We start from the raw sequence: 18,908 nt of genomic DNA, 5'->3' as shown, positions 1-18,908 counted from the left end.
AGGGCAAATCAATTACAAAATTCAGCAGGCTAACAATTTTTGGATCACTCCACTATGCACAGATACACACAACATATTTCTATTAATCATGACTCAACTGAAGTGAACATTTTCATTTTAATATTAGAGCTAATGCAGTCCCCCTTTTGTTGGTGTCCCTGTGGTTAAGTTTTTACGTGTAAGCTGGTATCTCCATAACTAATGAAGGGAATGAACACATGTTCTCTGTGATTATATAACATGATTGGCACAAGTCCCATAACTCCGATTGCTTTTCTGCATAATTATGCCCATTTTTGTGTCGCCTTGGGTTACTTTTGTTGGCGACGGCTTCCCTTAAGCTTGTCCGGAGCATAAGTTAGTCATTATAAGTCGGATTGACTTCAAACTTGGTATGCATGCTTCTTATAATGACTCGAAGTGCAGTGCACAAGAACCGGTACTCTGCACTTCTTAATTTTTGAATTATTGCCCTTTGTTAATTCTTATACTTTATTTTTGTGGGCAATTTCTCCTAATGTAAAAAAGTCATGGACTTGAAACTTCATAGGATGATAGATTTCATTAAGAAGTGCAGTGCACAAGAACCGGTACTCTGCACTTCTTAATTTTTGAATTATTGCCCTTTGTTAATTCTTATACTTTATTTTTGTGGGCAATTTCTCCTAATGTAAAAAAGTCATGGACTTGAAACTTCATATGATGATAGATTTCATTAAGAAGTGCAGTGCACAAGAACCGGTGCTCTGCACTTCTTATTTTTTGAGTTATTGCCCTTTGTTAATTTTCATACTTTATTTGTGTCCGGGCCATTTCTCCTAAAGTATAAAAGCTATGGACTTAAAATTTCATAGGATGATAGATTTCATTAAGAAAAAGTGGAGTGTACAAGAACTGGTACTCTGCACTTCTTATTTTTGAGTTATTACCCTTTATTAATTTTCATTCTTTATTTTCGTCCAGGCCATTTCTCATAAATTATAAAAGCTATAGACTTGAAACTTCATAGGATGATAGATCTTATGATAAGAAGTGCAGTGCATAGAAACTGCTGCTCTGCATTTCTTATTTTTTGAGTTATTGCCCTTTGTGAATTTTCATATTTCATTTTTGTGTCACCTTCAAAAGGCGACATATAGGGGTTACTTTTGTTGGCGGTGTCGGCGGCCCCTAAAGCTTGTCCGGAGCATAACTCAGTCACTATAAGTCTGATTGACTTCAAACTTGGTATGCATGCTTCTGTCAATAACCCGAAGTGCAGTGCACAAGGACCTGTACTCTGCAGTTCTTAATTTTTGAGTTATTGCCCTTTGTTAATTTCCATACTTTAATTTTGTCCGGGCCATTTCTTTTCAACTAAAAAAGCTATGGACTTGAAACTTCATAGGATGATAGATCTCATTAAGAAGAAGTGCAGTGCACAAGACAGGTACTCTGCATTTCTTATTTTTTGAGTAATTGCCCTTTGTTAATTCTCATACTTTAATTTTGTCTGGGCCATTTCTCCTTAAGTATAAAAGCTATGGACTTGAAACTTCTTAGGATGATAGATCTCATTAAGAAAAAGTGCAGTGCACAAGAATCGGTACTCTGCATATTTGATTTTTTGAGTTATGGCCCTTTGTTAATTTTCATACTTAATTTTTGTCCGGGCCATTTCTACGAAAGTATAAAAGCTATGGACTTGAAACTTCATAGGATGATAGATCTCATTAAGAAGAAGTGCAGTGCATAAGAACTGATACTCTGCATTTCTTATTTTTTGAGTTATTGCCCTTTGTTATCCCCCGCCGATGGAATCGGGAGGGGGATATAGTTTTGGCGTTGTCCGTCCATCCGTCCGTCCGAATTTCGTTTCCGGAGTAGTTCTCTGCAACTACTGGCTGGAATTCAACAAAACTTTATGGGAACCTTCAATACCAAGAGGAGATGCGCATATCATCGGCTTGTTCCGGTCAGACACTTTAACTCAGAGTTATGGCCCTTGATTAGTTATGCAGTATCCATATAGAAAAATATTTGTTTCCTCGCTACTTCTCTGCTACCACCGGCTGGAATTCAATGAAACTTTATGGGATACTAAGAGGAGATGTGCATATAGTCGCCTTGTTCCAGTCAGATACTTATAACTCAGATTTATGGCCCTTGATTAGTTATGTAGTATGCATACATCTCATTGGCATTTCCAGATTTTACTATTTAACACAAAGTTATGGCTCTGTTATTGCCCTGAATATTTATCAAGTTCAAAGAATATTACTGTTTATGCCATGATTAATATATAAATAAAGCCTTATGTCTTCAGTTGTTGTGTTAATAATAACCAGTACTCGGCGGGGGATATAAATTCAACGAATTTGCTTGTTGATTTTCTTACTTTATTTTTGTCCTGGTCATTTCTCATAAATTATAAAAGATATGGACTTGAAACTTCATAGAATGGTAGATCTTATTGATAAGAAGTGCAGTGCACAGAAATTGCTGCTCTGCACTTATTATTTTTTGAGTAATTGCCCTTTGTTAGTTTTCAGTTTCATTTTTGTCCTGACCATTTCTCCTAAACTATATTGTTCACAAGGCAACACATCCGACTTGTGGAGTTCTAGTTTGTCCTGGCCATTTCTCCTAAATTATATTGTCCACAAGGCGGCACATCCAACTCGCGGAGTTCTAGTTATCACTTAAAAATTCTTGTTAAGTTTTTGCGTGTAAGCTGGTATCTCCATAACTACTGAAGGGAATGGATTGAAACTTCACACACTTGTTCTCTGTAATTATCTAACATGATTGGCATAAGTCTGATAACTCTGATTTGCTTTTTGTAATATTTATGCCCCTTTTTTCAACTTAGGAATTCTTGGTTAAGTTTTTTTTTGTGTTAGCTGTATATGTATATCCATAACTACTGAAGGGTGTGTGCCTTTTTTTGTGACAATTTTATGCATTCATAATTATCAGACAAGCAGTGATTTACTTGATAAAACATCTTCATAACAAGCCTTTGTACCTTTTTGGGACAATTTTATGTATTCATAAAGGTATGTACACCCTTGTGACAACTTTTTTGAATTGTCGATCGTCACCATCTTCCGACAGCTAATGTTTTATTAACACTATTACACAAACTGCTAAAAGAAAACAAGAAAAAAATGAATGTCTATCTACTGTAATTTTTCTGACAGAGCAAATGAAGCAGCTTGAGAAAGTATAAATTGTTGTGAAAATAGAATGTAAACCATGTTATAAACAATTATTTATCTTAAATTCTTAGTAACAAAATATTAAAAAAACAACAAAAAAACCCGCAACAACAAAAACACACAAAACAAGAGCCAGTTGAACTGGGTGATGCTCCCTGAATAGGTTTTGGACACAGGAAGGTATATCTCTTGTAGTGTCAGTTATGTCACAGACAAAGTTCAAACTGTAAAAACAACCCAAATGTTGTGCACAACACATTGTCTCAATATGGTGGTCATTTCTGTGAAATATTTGTAAAATCCGACTTCAAATAACAAAGTTATGGGCCAGACACGATTTCGCTGCAATGTCATGCTGTGACCTTCAAGGTAGTGACCCAAATGTTGTGCGCGACATGTCGTCTCAATATGGTGATCATTTCTGGGAAATAGTTTTAAAATCCGACTTCAAATAACGAAGTTATGGGCAGGACACGATTTTGCTGTGACCTTGACCTTCAAGGTAGCGACCCAAATGTTGCGCACGACACGTCTCAATATGGTGATCATTTCTGTGAAATAAATTTAAAATCCGACTTCAAATAATGAAGTAATGGACCGGACACGATTTTGCTGCAGTGTCATGCTTAAGGTAGCCACCCAAATGTTCCGCGTGACATGTCGTCACAATATGGTGATCATTTCTGTGATATAGTTTTAAAATCCGACTTCAAATAACAAAGTTATGGGCCAGACACGAATTCGGGACCTACGGATGGACAACCTGACGACTATATGCTCCCCCGAAATTTTTCGGGGAGCATAACAAGAGGGCCATGATGGCTCTGAAATCACTCCCCTGAATATAAACTCTCCATGACAAGATACAAGTAATATTGAAATCAATAAATAAAAGCAAATATAAAATCTAAATCTAAAACTGATTTCACAAAGTTCATATTTGTATCTAAAATAGTGCATGTATAAAAACATTACTGTAGGTTTCTATTGCCAACGGAAAACAACAGCTCAAAAACATGGGGTGGGACCAATTTTGACACCAGGGCTTTTATTTGAACAAACTTGGTAAACACTCACTAGAAGATGTTTCATGCTTAATATCTAAGCTCTACCTCTTTGGTTTTTTCCAAAGAAGACTTTTTATGTTTTTACTACAGACATATAAGGAAAATCAATGACCCCCCACCTTGGGCAGGACGAATTTTGATCCCCAGGGCTTTTATTTGATCTTTGTAGACACTTACTAGACGATGATTCATGCCATATACCTAAGCTCTAGCTCTATGGGTTTTTTAAAAGAAGATTTTTTAAGTTTTTTCTTTTGGTTGCCATGGCAAGGCAACCAGAGTTCTACATGGAATTAAATTCTTTGAACAATTTTTAAATTTGACTACCAAAACATTCCAGGGCTTTTATTTGAACAAACTTTGTAGACACTCACCAGAAGATGTTTCATGCTTAATATCTAAGCTCTAGCTCTTTTTCAAAAGGTGATTTTTCAAGTTTTTACTACATGTATATACATATAAGGAAAATTAATGACCCCCCACTTGGGCAGGGACAATTTTGACCCAAGGCTTTTATTTGTACAAACTTGGTAGTCACTCACTAGAAGATGTTTTATGTCAAATATTAAAGCTCTAGCTCTTTGGGTTTTTTAAACGAAGTACTAAATACATATAAGGAAAATCAATGACCCCCTAGGGCAGGGCAAATTTTAAATCAGGGCATTTATTTGAACAAACTTCATGCTTAATATCTTAGCTCTAACTATTTTGATTTTTTAAGATTTTACTATAATCATAGAAGGAGAATTAATGACACCTTTGGGGCAGGGCCAATTTTGACCCCCAGGCTTTTATTTGAACAACCTTGGTAAAGCACTCAATGGCCCCCCAAAACAGGGCCAATTTTGACCCCAAGGTTTTTATTTGAACCAACTTGGTAAACACTCACTATAAGATGTTTCATAGCTCGAGCTCTTTTGGTTTTTTAAGTTGATTTTTTTTCTCAGTTTTTACTATATACATAAAAGACAAATAAATGACCCCGCCCCCCCTTTATTTGAACAACTTTGTAGACACTCACTAGATGTTGTTTCATGCCTAATATCAAATCTCAACGCTTTGGGTTTTTTTAAAAAAAGGTTTTTAGTTTTTACTATATACATTAAGGAAAATCAATGACATCTTGGGGTGGGGCTAATTTTCACCCCAGGACTTTTATTTGAACAAACTTTGCAAACACTCACCAAAAGAAGTTTCATGCTTAATATCTAAGCTCTAGGTGTTTTGGTTTTTTAAGTGATGATTTTTTCAGTTTTACTATATACATATAAGGAAAATAAATGATCCCCCAGGGTGGGGCCAATTTTGACCCCCAAGGCTTTTATTTGAACAAACTTGGTAGACACTCACTAGATGATGTCTCATGCCAAATATCCAAGCTCCAGCTCTAAAGAAGAGTTTTTAAGGTTTTTTCTTTTGGTTGCCATGGCAACCAGAACACATGGAACTATATTGTTTGAACAATTTTGAAAGGTGACCACCAAAGGAACATTCCTGTGAAGTTTGGATGAAATTGGCTTAGCGGTTTATGAGGAGATGTTGTTTAAAGTAAAAGTTAATGGACGCCGGACGAAATGCGATCGCAAAAGCTCACCTTGTCACTTTGTGACAGGTGAGCTAAAAACACCACAAAAAAACCCCCCAAAAAAACAAATGTAGACAGGTTGTTGTAACAGATTTGTTTTACATAAAGCCATTTATAGCAATACATAAAACTAACAAAAATGACTTTCTACACTGATTATCCTTTCAAATTTAGCTTGTTAATAATACATCTAATTAGCAAAAGTTAAATGATGCAAAAATATCCAAAATGTCTTAGCATAATGAGATGATAGAGTATCTACATTTTCAATTCAAATACATTTGTGTGTATTCTTGAATTTAAAAGCAAAGTTGAATATATCTTGAAACTATTTAAACTCATGGAACTTTAAAAAGTACTTAAAAGTTTCTTCTTAAAGAAACATTGTCTCTTACAGTAATCTGAATAAAACAATTATACCATTTCAACCTTTACTGATTCAAATGTTACTTCCAAACATAGTGTCTATTTAAAAACTGTAAATTGTGATTACTATGCCTGTATCCTGGAATAACCTTGTCAGGATTGCCTCAACCTGATCCCACTCTAGTTTATCAAGTCCACAACCAATCTTAGGCATACTTAATGCTTTAACGTTATTCGTAACACAGTGGGTCTTCATTGCTTTCAGGCTATCTTCCAGTGTCTCGTAGGTGGGTCTATCGAAGTACCTAGATTTTGTTATCAAATAATACACAAATCTTTCATCTCGCTTCAAAACTGCCACATCACCAACATCTTTAGCTGTAAGGTAATAAAAATGTACTATATAGAAAAGCTTTGACTGAATCTATACTAGACCGAGTCTATACTTGTTATAAATAAAAGTAAACATTTATGGGTAGACAGCAATAATGGCCCTAGAATTTATAATGGCATTGTGAACATTCTCTGGCAGCAACTGTGTATTACCCCTTATAAAGGCTTTCTACTGTAATAGCAGTTTTGACTTCAAACAAAACTTACATAAATGAAAATCTATGGGTTTGCTGTCATTATTAATCTGAATAACATGTAAATCAAATTGATAAAATGAAATTGGTAAAATGAAATTGGTAAGGTGAACTTTCATATCCATATAAAAACTATGACTACAGCATCTGGCATGCATAAGAAGTTACTTAGCCCTGTATGTACACAAATTATACATTTGTTTAGTAAACTATCTTATTAATAATATCTTTATAAATACTTAATTGCCACTGATATGATTGTTAGTCAGAGACATAATAATTTGTTTTCTAGCAAATCTAATGAACATTTTGTAAAAGCCAAATATACCTTGAGCTTTTAGCTCTGACAATCCCTGAAAATTCTGTTTAAACAGGGTGGCAATTCCTTTTCCCATTCGCAGGTCCTTACTAACACAGTGAGCTAAACTTTCACTGAAGTCACAGGTAAATAAATCTCCTTTTTTGTGTATGACTGAAAACTGAATAAACATAAAAAAAATTCCATAGTCCACATGAAAACATTCCAGTGTCATAATTGTGATGTCTTGATATCTGATATACTTTAACATATAAAGTTACATGTACAAGTATCATAACTGCCCATGAAAATGATACAATATGTCAACTTGAGTAAGAAATCATTACGATCTTTTACATGTAATAAATTGCATGTGGATATTCATATCATTCTTTTGTGTAGTGATAAGTGGCAATACTTATATATTATAAAATATCTGAGATCTGGACAAAAAACACCAAAAAATATTTCAAAATATTAAGAAAACAAGTGGTTGATAATAATTCCTTGACAAATAAGGGATAATCTTTTACAATATAAATATAAATAAATATTATAACTGCATATTACATCACTTTAGTAACATTAATAATTACCAGTTTCTCTGCAAGTGGCCCATTACCAATCCTACTAGTACAACTAATTAAACTTGTCAAAAAAACATTGAGATAATTTTGGACCGGTAATTCTTTTTCCAGTGGTCTGACAGTAAGTGAAACAGTTTGTAAAATTTGTCAAACCATTTACGCTAGCCATGGAGAAATAACTAGGAGGATCAAACCAGTATCCCCTGCTTTAAATGCCCAATGTCCATGTAATCCAATAAGACAATATAAAAAGGCATTGCCTTAGAATTGTGACTTACACTTGTGTCTCCATCATTTTTGTTTGAGCTGTTCTCATTTTCATCTTCACAGGCTGCCATTTTGAAATCCTTAAAATACATAAATAGATCATATAATACATATTAACGACAAACCCCAATTTTAAAAAAAAATATATTAACAACAGTCCTGTTGTTATTTATAAAGCTAAAAATATATGTAAACAAAGAACCATTTCAAAATGTTATTCAGTAGAGTTCTAAGCCTGAAATCACAGATACATATATACATCACTGTACATAGCTTAAGGTCTTCAGCGTACCCGTTTATATATATGACATGACGTGAACGCCGCATCTGATGAAAAACAAAAATGTTAAAAAGCGGCTTATAAAGTTTTGGAAGCCAGAACTACACTGTACATGTAGATTATAATTATAACCAAATCAACCAAACAATGATAGATCTAATTAATATATCAGCCAAAATATTTCATAAATAATAGGGCACCCAATTCAGAATTTCAAACTTATAAAAAGTTCTTTAACAACTAGGTTAGACCGTCAATAGATATTTTAAAATGAACAGCGTTTACCACAAGTTTACACAAGTCTACTTTCGTTTTTGTATTCATTGTGCGAAGCAGAATGAATACAGAGTTATAAGTACAATCTCAAAAAAAGGTAGGCAGAGTGGATTTGCTGAACAGCATCCATCCGCTTATACGTCCGTGACATAAAGTAGTTCATGATTTGCACTTAAATCGCTTTAAGCATACGCTAAGCGATGACTTATCCGTCCCAATGTTGCAAAAAATTATGTTAAAGTTTTTTCTACCCGAAAATCATGCACTTTATTCATGTTTGACATCTAAAAACATCGATAAAAATTTCCTGTATTTCTACGCTACAAATTATTATTAACGCATGCGCAGACTCACAATAATTTATCGAAGAGAACAACACGTAAGAGAAATTGCTCAGGAAAGAATCAACAACCATCGCACATATTGTAAGTAAATATATTTGAGTTATTGTTTTTTTTTCATTGATTATCACTTTATATATTTATTCATTACATAACTTGACGAGTATTTTACGGGAAATTTGAATAAACGGCCAAGTTTCAAAAACACTTTGATTGACTCGGCCGCTCGTCATTTTGTCATTTACGTAATTTTCCCTATAATTCGAAATGAAAGTGTTAGAATGTTTCGATTTGAGACCAACTTATCCACTGATTTTGATCATTGTCATGTTTTTTTGTTGTTTACTCGTGTGTCACGTAACTTGGTCATAACATAAACACAAACACGAGATTGACCCACTTTTGAGAATTGGCCCATTGTTGACAGTAGCGTGAAAGGCGTTTGTTATTATCTATTTCATCACTTTCTTTTCGTTAGAAAATGTGGTTAATGAGCTGCTTTTTAGAGTTTTGTATTTGGTTGTGAAATATTAACAAATTTCATTATGTAAGGTTCGCGTCATAAACATGACTCATACCGGAAGTTCCTTTGTTTGTTTACGACCGGAAGTCGCTTATGTTCAAAAATTAAATAAGAATCAAAATTACATGAAGGATTTAAAGTTAGATTGATGTGGTAAATGCTGTATAATATTTATTTCCAGGTTGACTGTAACCTTTTTGTCGTGGGTATTGTAGCGGATATTCCTTGTGACGTAAGTAAATCTATATACTGGTAACAATAATTTTTTATTATGAAAATGGCAGAGGCAGTCGGTGTGTGGTTTTGATACATAAAATGATCATGATATCTGCCACTTGCTTGATGCCTAAGTTTAAGTTCAATTTGTTTTATCAACATGTATATTGTTGTATCTAAGCTAGGACAGTCGTCTGTGGTTTATATTAGTAGAGGTGATTCAGCCATCTTTGTTTTTTACTAACTGGGTCTTGCTAAAGTGAAAGTATGCCAAAATTCATACAAGTTTAGATTACCAATATCTACATCATACTGCTTTAAAATTGTTAACGATTACTTTAAGTATACATTAAAGAGCCAGCTATGAAATACAAGGGAATCCAGGAACCAGTATTTAGCTTTTATTGAATAGACCCCTTTGTTCATTTACATGTCTGGATTTCTGAGTACAGCTCTAGGTAGGTTGGAAACATTAAAAGTGTCTCTAAACAATCCCAAGGGTGTAACCCTATATTAAATCCAGGATCTCGGGAGTGATAATCCTTCACTTCCTAGGGCAACTCTAAAAGAATCCAAATATAGAAGCTACTGCTGTGGTCAATTTAGCAGAAAGTGAGAAATGTACAGAAGGGAGGTAACTCCTGTACCAGAAATTATTGATAAAATTAATATGGCAGATAATCATCGTATGCATTCGCCCTTTAAATATTTTTCTTATTTAAACAAGTAAAATGGTTTTGGATGGTTTTGAAAATGAAATCTCTAAATTGATATTTTCAGGGAAATAAAAGATTATTTACTTTAATATTCACTTGGAAAGGCTGGTACATGTAGCTAGAAAAAGTACAGTATAAGATTAAAGAAAGACTAGAAGATTATTACAAACAACAGGTACTTATATAATATTTAATGTATATTTCACAAACCAAACTGTTTTCCAAAAAAAATGAATGAAAACATGCATTTTTACCAGTGTCACCACGGGTCAGATTAACAGACCCATTCCCAGTGGCAAATAATACCAAATATGCTTTTTTTCTTTTCCAAGTTTAGAAAAAAATCATAAGTCAAAATTCCGTTATCAAAGGTGACAATTTTTCTTCATTCCATTTCAATCCAATATGGTACCAGACAGATGATGTTCAAAAACACATTCCATTGTCAATTTTTTATGTATTTTTTATGCTTTGAATGATATACAATTTGTTGGATTAACAACTTTGTACATGGTACTAAATATTTTTCCCAATCAAGATGCAAAATTTCTTAACCCATTACTTCATGAGCATTTTGTGAAAATGGCTGTTTCCATTGAAAAGTCTCCCGTTACAAGTTCAAATTGCTATAATACTATAAAAACTGCTTCAACACTAATCAAACTTGGCACAAATGTTGACTGGACCATTGCCCTTGCAACAACATGCTCAGGCTTAAATTTTCTGTTCCCATGGCAACGAGGGGACATCTCAAAATTGCCCAAAATCACTACTTTGCCTCGATTTTTTCAGTCAAAATTGATTTCAAAGTGATGCCACTTCTCAATGGATTGAGATATAGTCAAATGCTTTTCAGCGTTGGTTACACGTTACCTTATGATCAATCTGGGGTCATTTACAGCCTCTCACAAGTCCAAAATTTTCTTGGCATCATGCTTAGAATGGTTTCACTCAGGTCAGTAAGACCGGTGTACACAATGTACTGTCTGCACATATGTGTCAGAAAAAATATCACAAAAAAGGAATTTAGTATTACTATGAGTATTTATTAAAGAAATTGTATTTCAAATATATTTAAATAGTATTATTGAAAGTCATTTTGTATGACAGACACACAAATCTAGTGCTCTGCATTATAAATGTAAGAAGAGACAAATAAGATAAGCATTTTTTTGCAAATTATTGCACTTCATATAATTTTTATTGCTTTTTTTTAAGGTGGACATGTGTCACTGTCAAGCGAATGAAGATAAGCATCACACTCGGTGGGAATCTCCAGTTTCCAGATGTAGTGATCATAACTGTATAGGCACCATTAACACTTTGGACTAGTTGGAGTATTTTAGAGGGCTAGTCTGAATTGAATCCCCTGTCAATAGTCAAGGCCAGTCATGAACATTGTGTTGAAGGAAAATGTTAAAACTCGGATTTTCCGCTTAACCAATCATTACTTTACCTTATATTCAGTGCGGTAATGTAGGAAATGGTTACTTTCTGGAACAGAGCTGTCAATTATTTTTAATTTATTAGCTTGTTAGTGTTATCGTCAGACAGTTGTGAAGTAAAAACATCATAGTTTGACTGTATACAAGTTGCCTTAAAGAAAGTATGTCGAAATCTTAACAGTTATTCGTTGATTTTGTAGAAATTGACTAGAATTCACCTTTGTTAACATGCATCGCTTGGACGTCGAAAACGACATGCAATGACATTTCAGTGAAATTTGGAAACTTGCTCGTATTTTGGAGCATTTTGTAGGATTTCGATGAAGTAAAAAGTGTTTATGATAGGATACATTATTCCTAGAGACAACCATAAAGATAAAAAAGTGATCTGGTGTATTTTTACCGAACAGTTCTTGTTTGTTTTGCATGATATTTTTCTCTCGTTAGGGACCTTTATTCTTTATATATAGTATTATGAGCATATATATGGGTAAATGTGGTATATAGTGCCTGTGGTTTTAACATGTATCTTAGCTTGCCTGGTGTAATGATAAGTAATAAACCTGAGAATTGAAACTATGAGAATAAATTGTTGTTATTTAGTCCCCTTCTATTTTCATTAAGAGGGGACTAAAGGCTGACCCATTTCTGTATGTCAATGAAAGCTGAAAGCTGAATTTTGCTATAACTTAAATGGTACAAAAGTAAGGTTCATCATACTGGTATCTGATATAGAACTATACAGAGATTTAGCATGTTATTATAATTTATGCTCCTATGATTCTGGATAAATATCTGTGTTCATTCCATACAGACTTGTACTTTTGGGGAAAAAGGTTGCTCATGGAGGAAAATATGTTTTTAATGGTGTTTTTGAGATTTTAGTTGATAAAGGAAAAAAAAACATAGTCTGTACTTAGGAAGACATTTGTCCTTCACACTCTTGTCCGAAATATGAATATAACTAGATATGTATTGAAGGGATTTTATGTAAACTTCACAAAGTGATAGAGACTTTTAAGAGGAAGTGCAATGTTCAAGAAACATAACTCTACCTTGCTTCATGTTTTAATTATATCCCTTAAGTTAAAAATGCTTATTCCAAACTATCACTGAATCTACATCAACTTGAACGACTCGAATTTTCCAATGTGTCAAAGAACCATAACTCCATTCCTTAGTTTTTAGCTCACCTGTCACAAAGTGACAGGTCAAGCTTTTGTGATCCCTTTTCGTCCGGCCGTAAACTTTTACTTTAAATGACATCTGCTCATAAACCACTACGCTAATTTCATCCAAACTTCACAAGAATGTTCCTTTGGCTGTCACCTTTAAAAATTGTGCAAAGAATTTAATTCCATGCAGAACTCTGGTTGCAATGGGAACCGAAAGAAAAAAACTTTAAATATCATCTTTAAAAAAACCCTAAGAGCTAGAGCTTAGATATTTGGCTTGAAACATCCTTTAGTGAGTGTCTACCAAGTTTTTTAAATAAAAGCCCTGGGGTCAAAATTGGCCCCGCCCCAGGGGTCTTTGTTTTTCCCTATGTGCATATAGTAAAAACTTTATAAAATCTCCTTTTAAAGAACCCAAAGAGCTAGAGCTAAGATATTAAGCATGAAACATCATCTAATGAGTGTTTACCAAGTTTGTTCAAATAAAAGGCCCGGGGTCAAAATTGGTCCTGCCCCAGGGGGTCATTAATTTTCTTTAAATGCATATAGTAAAAACTTAAAAAAATCTTCTTTTAAGAAACTAAAAGAGCTAGAGTTAAGATATTTAGCATGAAATATCTTCTAGTGAGTGTTTACAAAGATTGTTAAAATAAAAGCCCTGGGGTCAAAATTGGTCCTGCCCCAGGGAGTCATTAATTTTCTTTAAATGCAAATAGTAAAAACTTAAAAATCTTCTTTTAAAGAACCCAAAGAGCTAGAGCTAAGATATTTAGCATGAACATCTTCTAATGAGTGTCTACCAAGTTTGTTCAAATAAAAGCCCCGGGTCAAAATTGGCCCTGCCCCAGGGGATCATTGATTTTCCCTATATGCATATAGTAAAAACTTCAAAAATCTTTTTTAAAGAACCCAAAAAGCTTGAGTTTTTATTATAAGTTGAAACATCTTCTAGTGAGTGTCTACAAAGTTTGTTCAAATAAAAGCCCTGGGGTCAAAACTGGCCCTGCTCCAGGGTTGTCATTGTTTTTTAACAGTATATGTTAGTAAAAACTTAAAAAATCTTCTTTAAAAAAAACCCAATAAACTAGAGCTTTGATGTTTAGCATGAATCATCTTCTTATGGATGTCTTCCAAGTTTGTTCAAATAAAAGCCCTTGGGTTAAAACTGGCCCTGCAGGGTGGGGGGGGGGGTGCTTTTTATGAATGGAATCAAGAGAGATGAAGTCTAAAATGTGATACTGTCAATGTGACTAACCTTGAAGTAAACAGATGACACAATGTTTTTCAATGTCATGGGCATATAATGAAGAGGTACATGATTATTTGTATACACTTTTCCTTAATAAATACTTTCTAAATGTTTGACATGTTTAAAGGCCAACACAGGGCTCAAGGTTTATTTAAAATCTGTAAGCTTGGCACTTAGAGCCAATTGTATATTAATTATTTCAATATCTTTATTTATCATTATGCAATCTGTTGTTAATTTAGGAACAAAAGTCGATAGCAAAAACATTTTAGCCGTGTCATGACGAAACCAACATAATGGGCATCCGCCCAGTCTGATCAGGATCCATACTGTTCGCTATCAGTTTCTCTACTTGTAATAAGGTTTGTAAGCGAACAGCATGGATCCTGATCAGACTAACCTGGTCTGGATCCATGCTGGTCGCAAACCCATTATGTTGGTTTTGTCATGACACGGCTCATTTGTGACATGTAATTCACTTAAATTGTATTTTATTTTGTATATATATTTCATCTTCAAAACAATTAAAGTAATGATTATAATAGCATTGATTTCATATTTGTTTGTCTTAATAATTAGCTTTGTTTTAAAATATAACAGTGTAGTTTTTATTGTTGGTTTATCTTGTTTAAGATTTGTTTAAACCGATTACCAATCAGTCTATATAATAATTGGAAAGACAGAATATTGCTTGTTTTAGAGTGATATGCTTAATGAATATTCAGCAATAAGTATTTACTGTATAATTACCACTCTGACCTAGGGTAAACAAGATAAGCTGTCATAAAGATGTAAATTTTGTTTAATTTAAGAATTCTATTTATGTTGCTGTTAAAATGCATATGATACAATTTTATTCCTGTTTTCTGTATATACACAGTTTTAAGTAATTTATGCTTTGAAATGTCAAAAAATGCAGATACTTTTGTTAAATAAGTCAAATAATAAAAAGAATCAGTTGATAAAAAACAAGGCCTGATGAAAACCAAAGGCCTGATGACATTTTCTAAAACCATTTCATTAATAATTTTATCGATAACATTTTTTTAAAGTGTTGTATATATATTTATTTGTTTCAATTCTATAAAGTTTAGTTCTCTTGTTTTTTGTTAATAAAGTTATTTATTGAATGATTTGTTATTGTAATTTGAACCTACAAGCCAATCAGGTTTAGAAAACATTGCTGAACGACAGACTTCCAGGGTTGACTGAGGTTGATCCAGCTCGCAATTAGCTTAAAATAGTTTTCATTTACTATCAGTTCCGTCAGATCTGTAAACACAATGAATACCCCAGTACTTTCAGTACTTTGATTACAAATTGCTCTGTCACAATTTCGCGCAATTTCTTGACTTTGCGCAACTCTTCTATTTGAAGAGTATTCTAAAAAGCAATCGGAATACCTCGGCGATTATAAAAGGGCCGAGACATTGTATACGCACCGGTCTCAAATATCGACAGTAAGACCGGTGTACACAATGGGGCCGAGAAGAGGCCTCAGACCACAATTAATTTCACTATATGTTCTATATAAACATTAAACCCTGTGGCAGTATTACTAACTCTCCAATCAAATCAAAGTCACTTGTGCTTACAGTACCATCCAAGATAAATAATTCTAGCTATAGCAAACTAGGGGTCATTCATCATTTTTCCACAGCATTTCAGTTCAAAATACATCAGTCTGACAGTTTTCAGTAATTAGCCGGAACCATGTGAGTTCTGTCATGTAGAAAAACACTAAAAAAATACTTACTCGCATAAAATCTGGATCAAAATTGGCATTTACCAACTATTTGAAATGAATTCTGTCAGGAAATGGCCTTTTTTTCTATCTCTTTCATTCAATTATTCATTTATATCTGGCATTAAACACAGGCACTCTTTTATGCGGATTTACTTCCTTATTGTGGTCAACGAAAGGCAAATAACTGTGGACTGATTCCAAGATGCGATTGTCTTAATAGAGGCGACCAGAGTCCTTAAATAAAGTTTCCTTTTAAAAGGAAAGGCTTGCACAGTTGTGCCTTATCCCAACCCTTTAAAAAAAATTTTTTTTTTTTGGTTTCAATTTATTATCACATTTTTTTTTGAATTACGGTATTTGTATATATTATAAAGGGTTTATTTAGTTGTTTTTTTTTTTTTTTTTTTTTTTTTGGAAAAAACGATTTTTTTTTGGATTTTTTTTTGTCAAAACGATTTGAAATCTATACTAATAAAGAAAATGATCAATCGTAAAACGTGGAGATTTATCTATCATACTGAAGGGAAACAAGTGTGCACATTTCATTTCCCCTTTTTCGCAGTGAAATCATTCGTTTGCTTTATAGACAAGTAAATGCACTAAAATACTTCGTTACGTGGTACCAATTAGTAAGCATGTATCAACTATCTTACACGATCACAAATACGATGCGCTATCTGTAGATCAGCACGTGGCAAGGTTAATGATATGCATGGGCTATTTTTAGATTACCTCACCAAGAAGTTGAATTGCGTTCAGTAGATCTAAATATAACTCGATCATGCAGGATTACCCTTTGAAGACGGAATACTACTACAGTGACCATTCTCTATTGTATATAACTAGTATACAGAAAAATAAAATAATTATAAAAGAAACTAACTTTTGCGTCTTGAAAAACAATTGAAACGGAACAATTTCGTTTATAATTTATTACAGTTTAAACCGATAAATCGAGTAAAAATAGAAATCCTATTTATATAAACAAACTGGGATTACCGAAGTAACTAAAATAGCTTAGATTTCCGTAAAATTACTTCGTCTGATTCCGCAGTATGACGGAATCGCCCGAATTGTCACGATTGCAATCGGAACTACATCGGCTATTATCATTAATCCGAAGAGTGACGGAAAAGGCCAGAAAGGTGCGATTGGCACGATTGCAGCTGGTTTCCCGTTCAATCATGCACCAACAGATGTAAGCAGGAAACCACCTAACCGGAACAAGTTTTCCAAATGAAATGGCTTGCAGCCACGGCTGCAAGCCAAAAATAATTATAGAATAAATGAAATTATAGCCTGGAACCCCGTTGTCTCGATCTATTAACCCATAAATCACAGCTGCATTTAAAAAAATTCAAATGTCCCTGAATATTTATTTTGTATCATTTATTTTGATCCTTTTGCCATAATATTTACATGGCAAACATCACTGATATATAGTTTTTAGCTTATTTACAGACATGTCAAACTGGCAATCGCAACTACTCGGCCCTTTCCGTCAGTCTTCGTATAAGGATAATATTATAGGTAATAGCCGAGGCAGTTCCGAATGGTCAAACTGGTTGTTTAATTAGGTCACGCCATTATATCATCACCCAGTTAGCCAAAGTTTGGGAAGCCTTAACCATATTTATGTTAGATATTTAAGTCAATTAGAATCAAAGATGTCTGTTTTAAAATGTCAGCATAAATTTAGGAACTTTTAACAGACAACAAATGTACTTTTAATAAGAACCATTATTTATAAGTCTATTTATTATCTACAACGTCAAGTACGGTACTGGAAACATGTTTTTGATCATTTTACTGCACAAAAATAAATGCGAAAGATTTTCGTGACACTGTTGTAAATGTTAACTAAAGATTTGTAAATACAATGAATAGCACGATACAATGGGGTTCCACTATACACATTTACAGTGTATTACATTCTTTTCGGCAGGTACGTATATTAATTAATATACGTACCTGCTTTTCGGTGGTTTATAGAAATATATCAGTGATATAAAACTGGTAATTTCACTGTTTGAAACAGTGAAATTACCACTTTGATAATTTCACTGTTTTGAATTTAAGCCCCTTACGTTGTTTCAGTGAAATACCAGCGCGCACAGTACTGGGTACCAACTTAATGACGTGACGTCGTAAATGACGTCACGTTGTGTTATTATTTGGCGCGCTTTTCATTCAGTATTAGGTTTAATGTCTTTTTAAAACGTTTCTTTGCATATAATAAAAAGAAAATTTGTTTAGTTTAGTGTAAGATCGAAATATTTCACCTTGTGAACACCAAAAGTTCATATTTCACTCGTGGCTGCGCCAGTCGTGAAATATACCTTTTGGTGCTCACTCGGTGAAATATATTCCGATCTTACACTGAACTAAACAAATATCCTCTATATATCAGTGATATAAAATTGGTAATTTCACTGTTTGAAACAGTGAAATTACCACTTTGATAATTTCACTACTTTGAATTTAGGCCCCTTACGTTGTTTCAGTGAAATACCAGCGTGCACCGTACTGGGTACCAACTTAATGACGTGACGTCGTAAATTACGTCACGTACGTTGTATTATTATTTGGCGCGCTTTTCATTCAGTATTGGGTTTTATGTCTTTTTAAAACGTTTCTTTGCATGTAATAAAAAGAAAATTTGTTTAGTTTAGCGTAAGATCGAAATATATTTCACCTTGTGAACACCAAAAGTTCATATTTCACTCGTGGCTGCTTAGTTATAAGTATGTTATTTACAAAATTTAACACAACGCTTACAAATTTATAAGGCCATGTCAAATTTGTTTCTTGTGCACCAGTTATATAACATGATACATTTTTACATGAAATATATATCATTTTAAAAGATGTATCATAATTTATGCATTCATTCATGTACAGAATACTGAAAAAATAATGATTTGAAGGCCTACTGCCCACGTAATTAATGTACAATCTTGTAATAATCTCTTTATTACATGAA

General features: G+C 33.5%; 1 protein-coding gene and 1 long non-coding RNA gene across 2 annotated transcripts; one reads left to right on the top strand and one right to left on the bottom strand.

The window, feature by feature from the left end:
• Positions 1 to 6,266: 6,266 nt before the first annotated feature.
• LOC132723522 (ADP-ribose glycohydrolase OARD1-like) lies at positions 6,267 to 15,600 on the bottom strand. The gene is made up of 5 exons (XM_060708245.1): positions 15,494 to 15,600; positions 8,523 to 8,553; positions 7,969 to 8,037; positions 7,134 to 7,284; positions 6,267 to 6,596 (listed from the first exon to the last, which is right to left on the bottom strand). Exons 3-5 carry the CDS (start codon positions 8,026 to 8,028, stop codon positions 6,322 to 6,324), a joined length of 486 nt encoding a protein of 161 aa, XP_060564228.1. The 5' UTR covers positions 8,029 to 8,037; positions 8,523 to 8,553; positions 15,494 to 15,600; the 3' UTR covers positions 6,267 to 6,321.
• On the top strand, positions 8,580 to 12,343 carry LOC132723523 (uncharacterized). The gene is made up of 4 exons (XR_009624762.1): positions 8,580 to 8,938; positions 9,559 to 9,609; positions 10,374 to 10,484; positions 11,528 to 12,343. It is a non-coding gene; the product is annotated as an uncharacterized LOC132723523 (long non-coding RNA).
• Positions 15,601 to 18,908: the final 3,308 nt, after the last annotated feature.

The sequence above is a fragment of the Ruditapes philippinarum genome, unplaced genomic scaffold (assembly GCF_026571515.1).
Source record: "Ruditapes philippinarum isolate M1 unplaced genomic scaffold, ASM2657151v2 ctg169_1_1_1_1, whole genome shotgun sequence".
NCBI classification, from domain to species: Eukaryota; Metazoa; Mollusca; class Bivalvia; order Venerida; family Veneridae; genus Ruditapes; species Ruditapes philippinarum.
The sequence above is the reverse complement of the archived record's forward strand: the minus strand, read 5'-3'. Positions and strand labels throughout refer to the sequence as shown.

Excerpts from the sequence above, each read along its gene's own strand:
- LOC132723522 (XM_060708245.1), bottom strand. The coding sequence starts at position 8,028 with ATGGCAGCCTGTGAAGATGAAAATGAGAACAGCTCAAACAAAAATGAT. Across the intron at positions 7,285-7,968 it reads AAAATGATGGAGACACAAGT|TTTTCAGTCATACACAAAAA; the intron begins GTAAGTCACAAT and ends ATGTTTATTCAG. Across the intron at positions 6,597-7,133 it reads GTCAGAGCTAAAAGCTCAAG|CTAAAGATGTTGGTGATGTG; the intron begins GTATATTTGGCT and ends ATTACCTTACAG.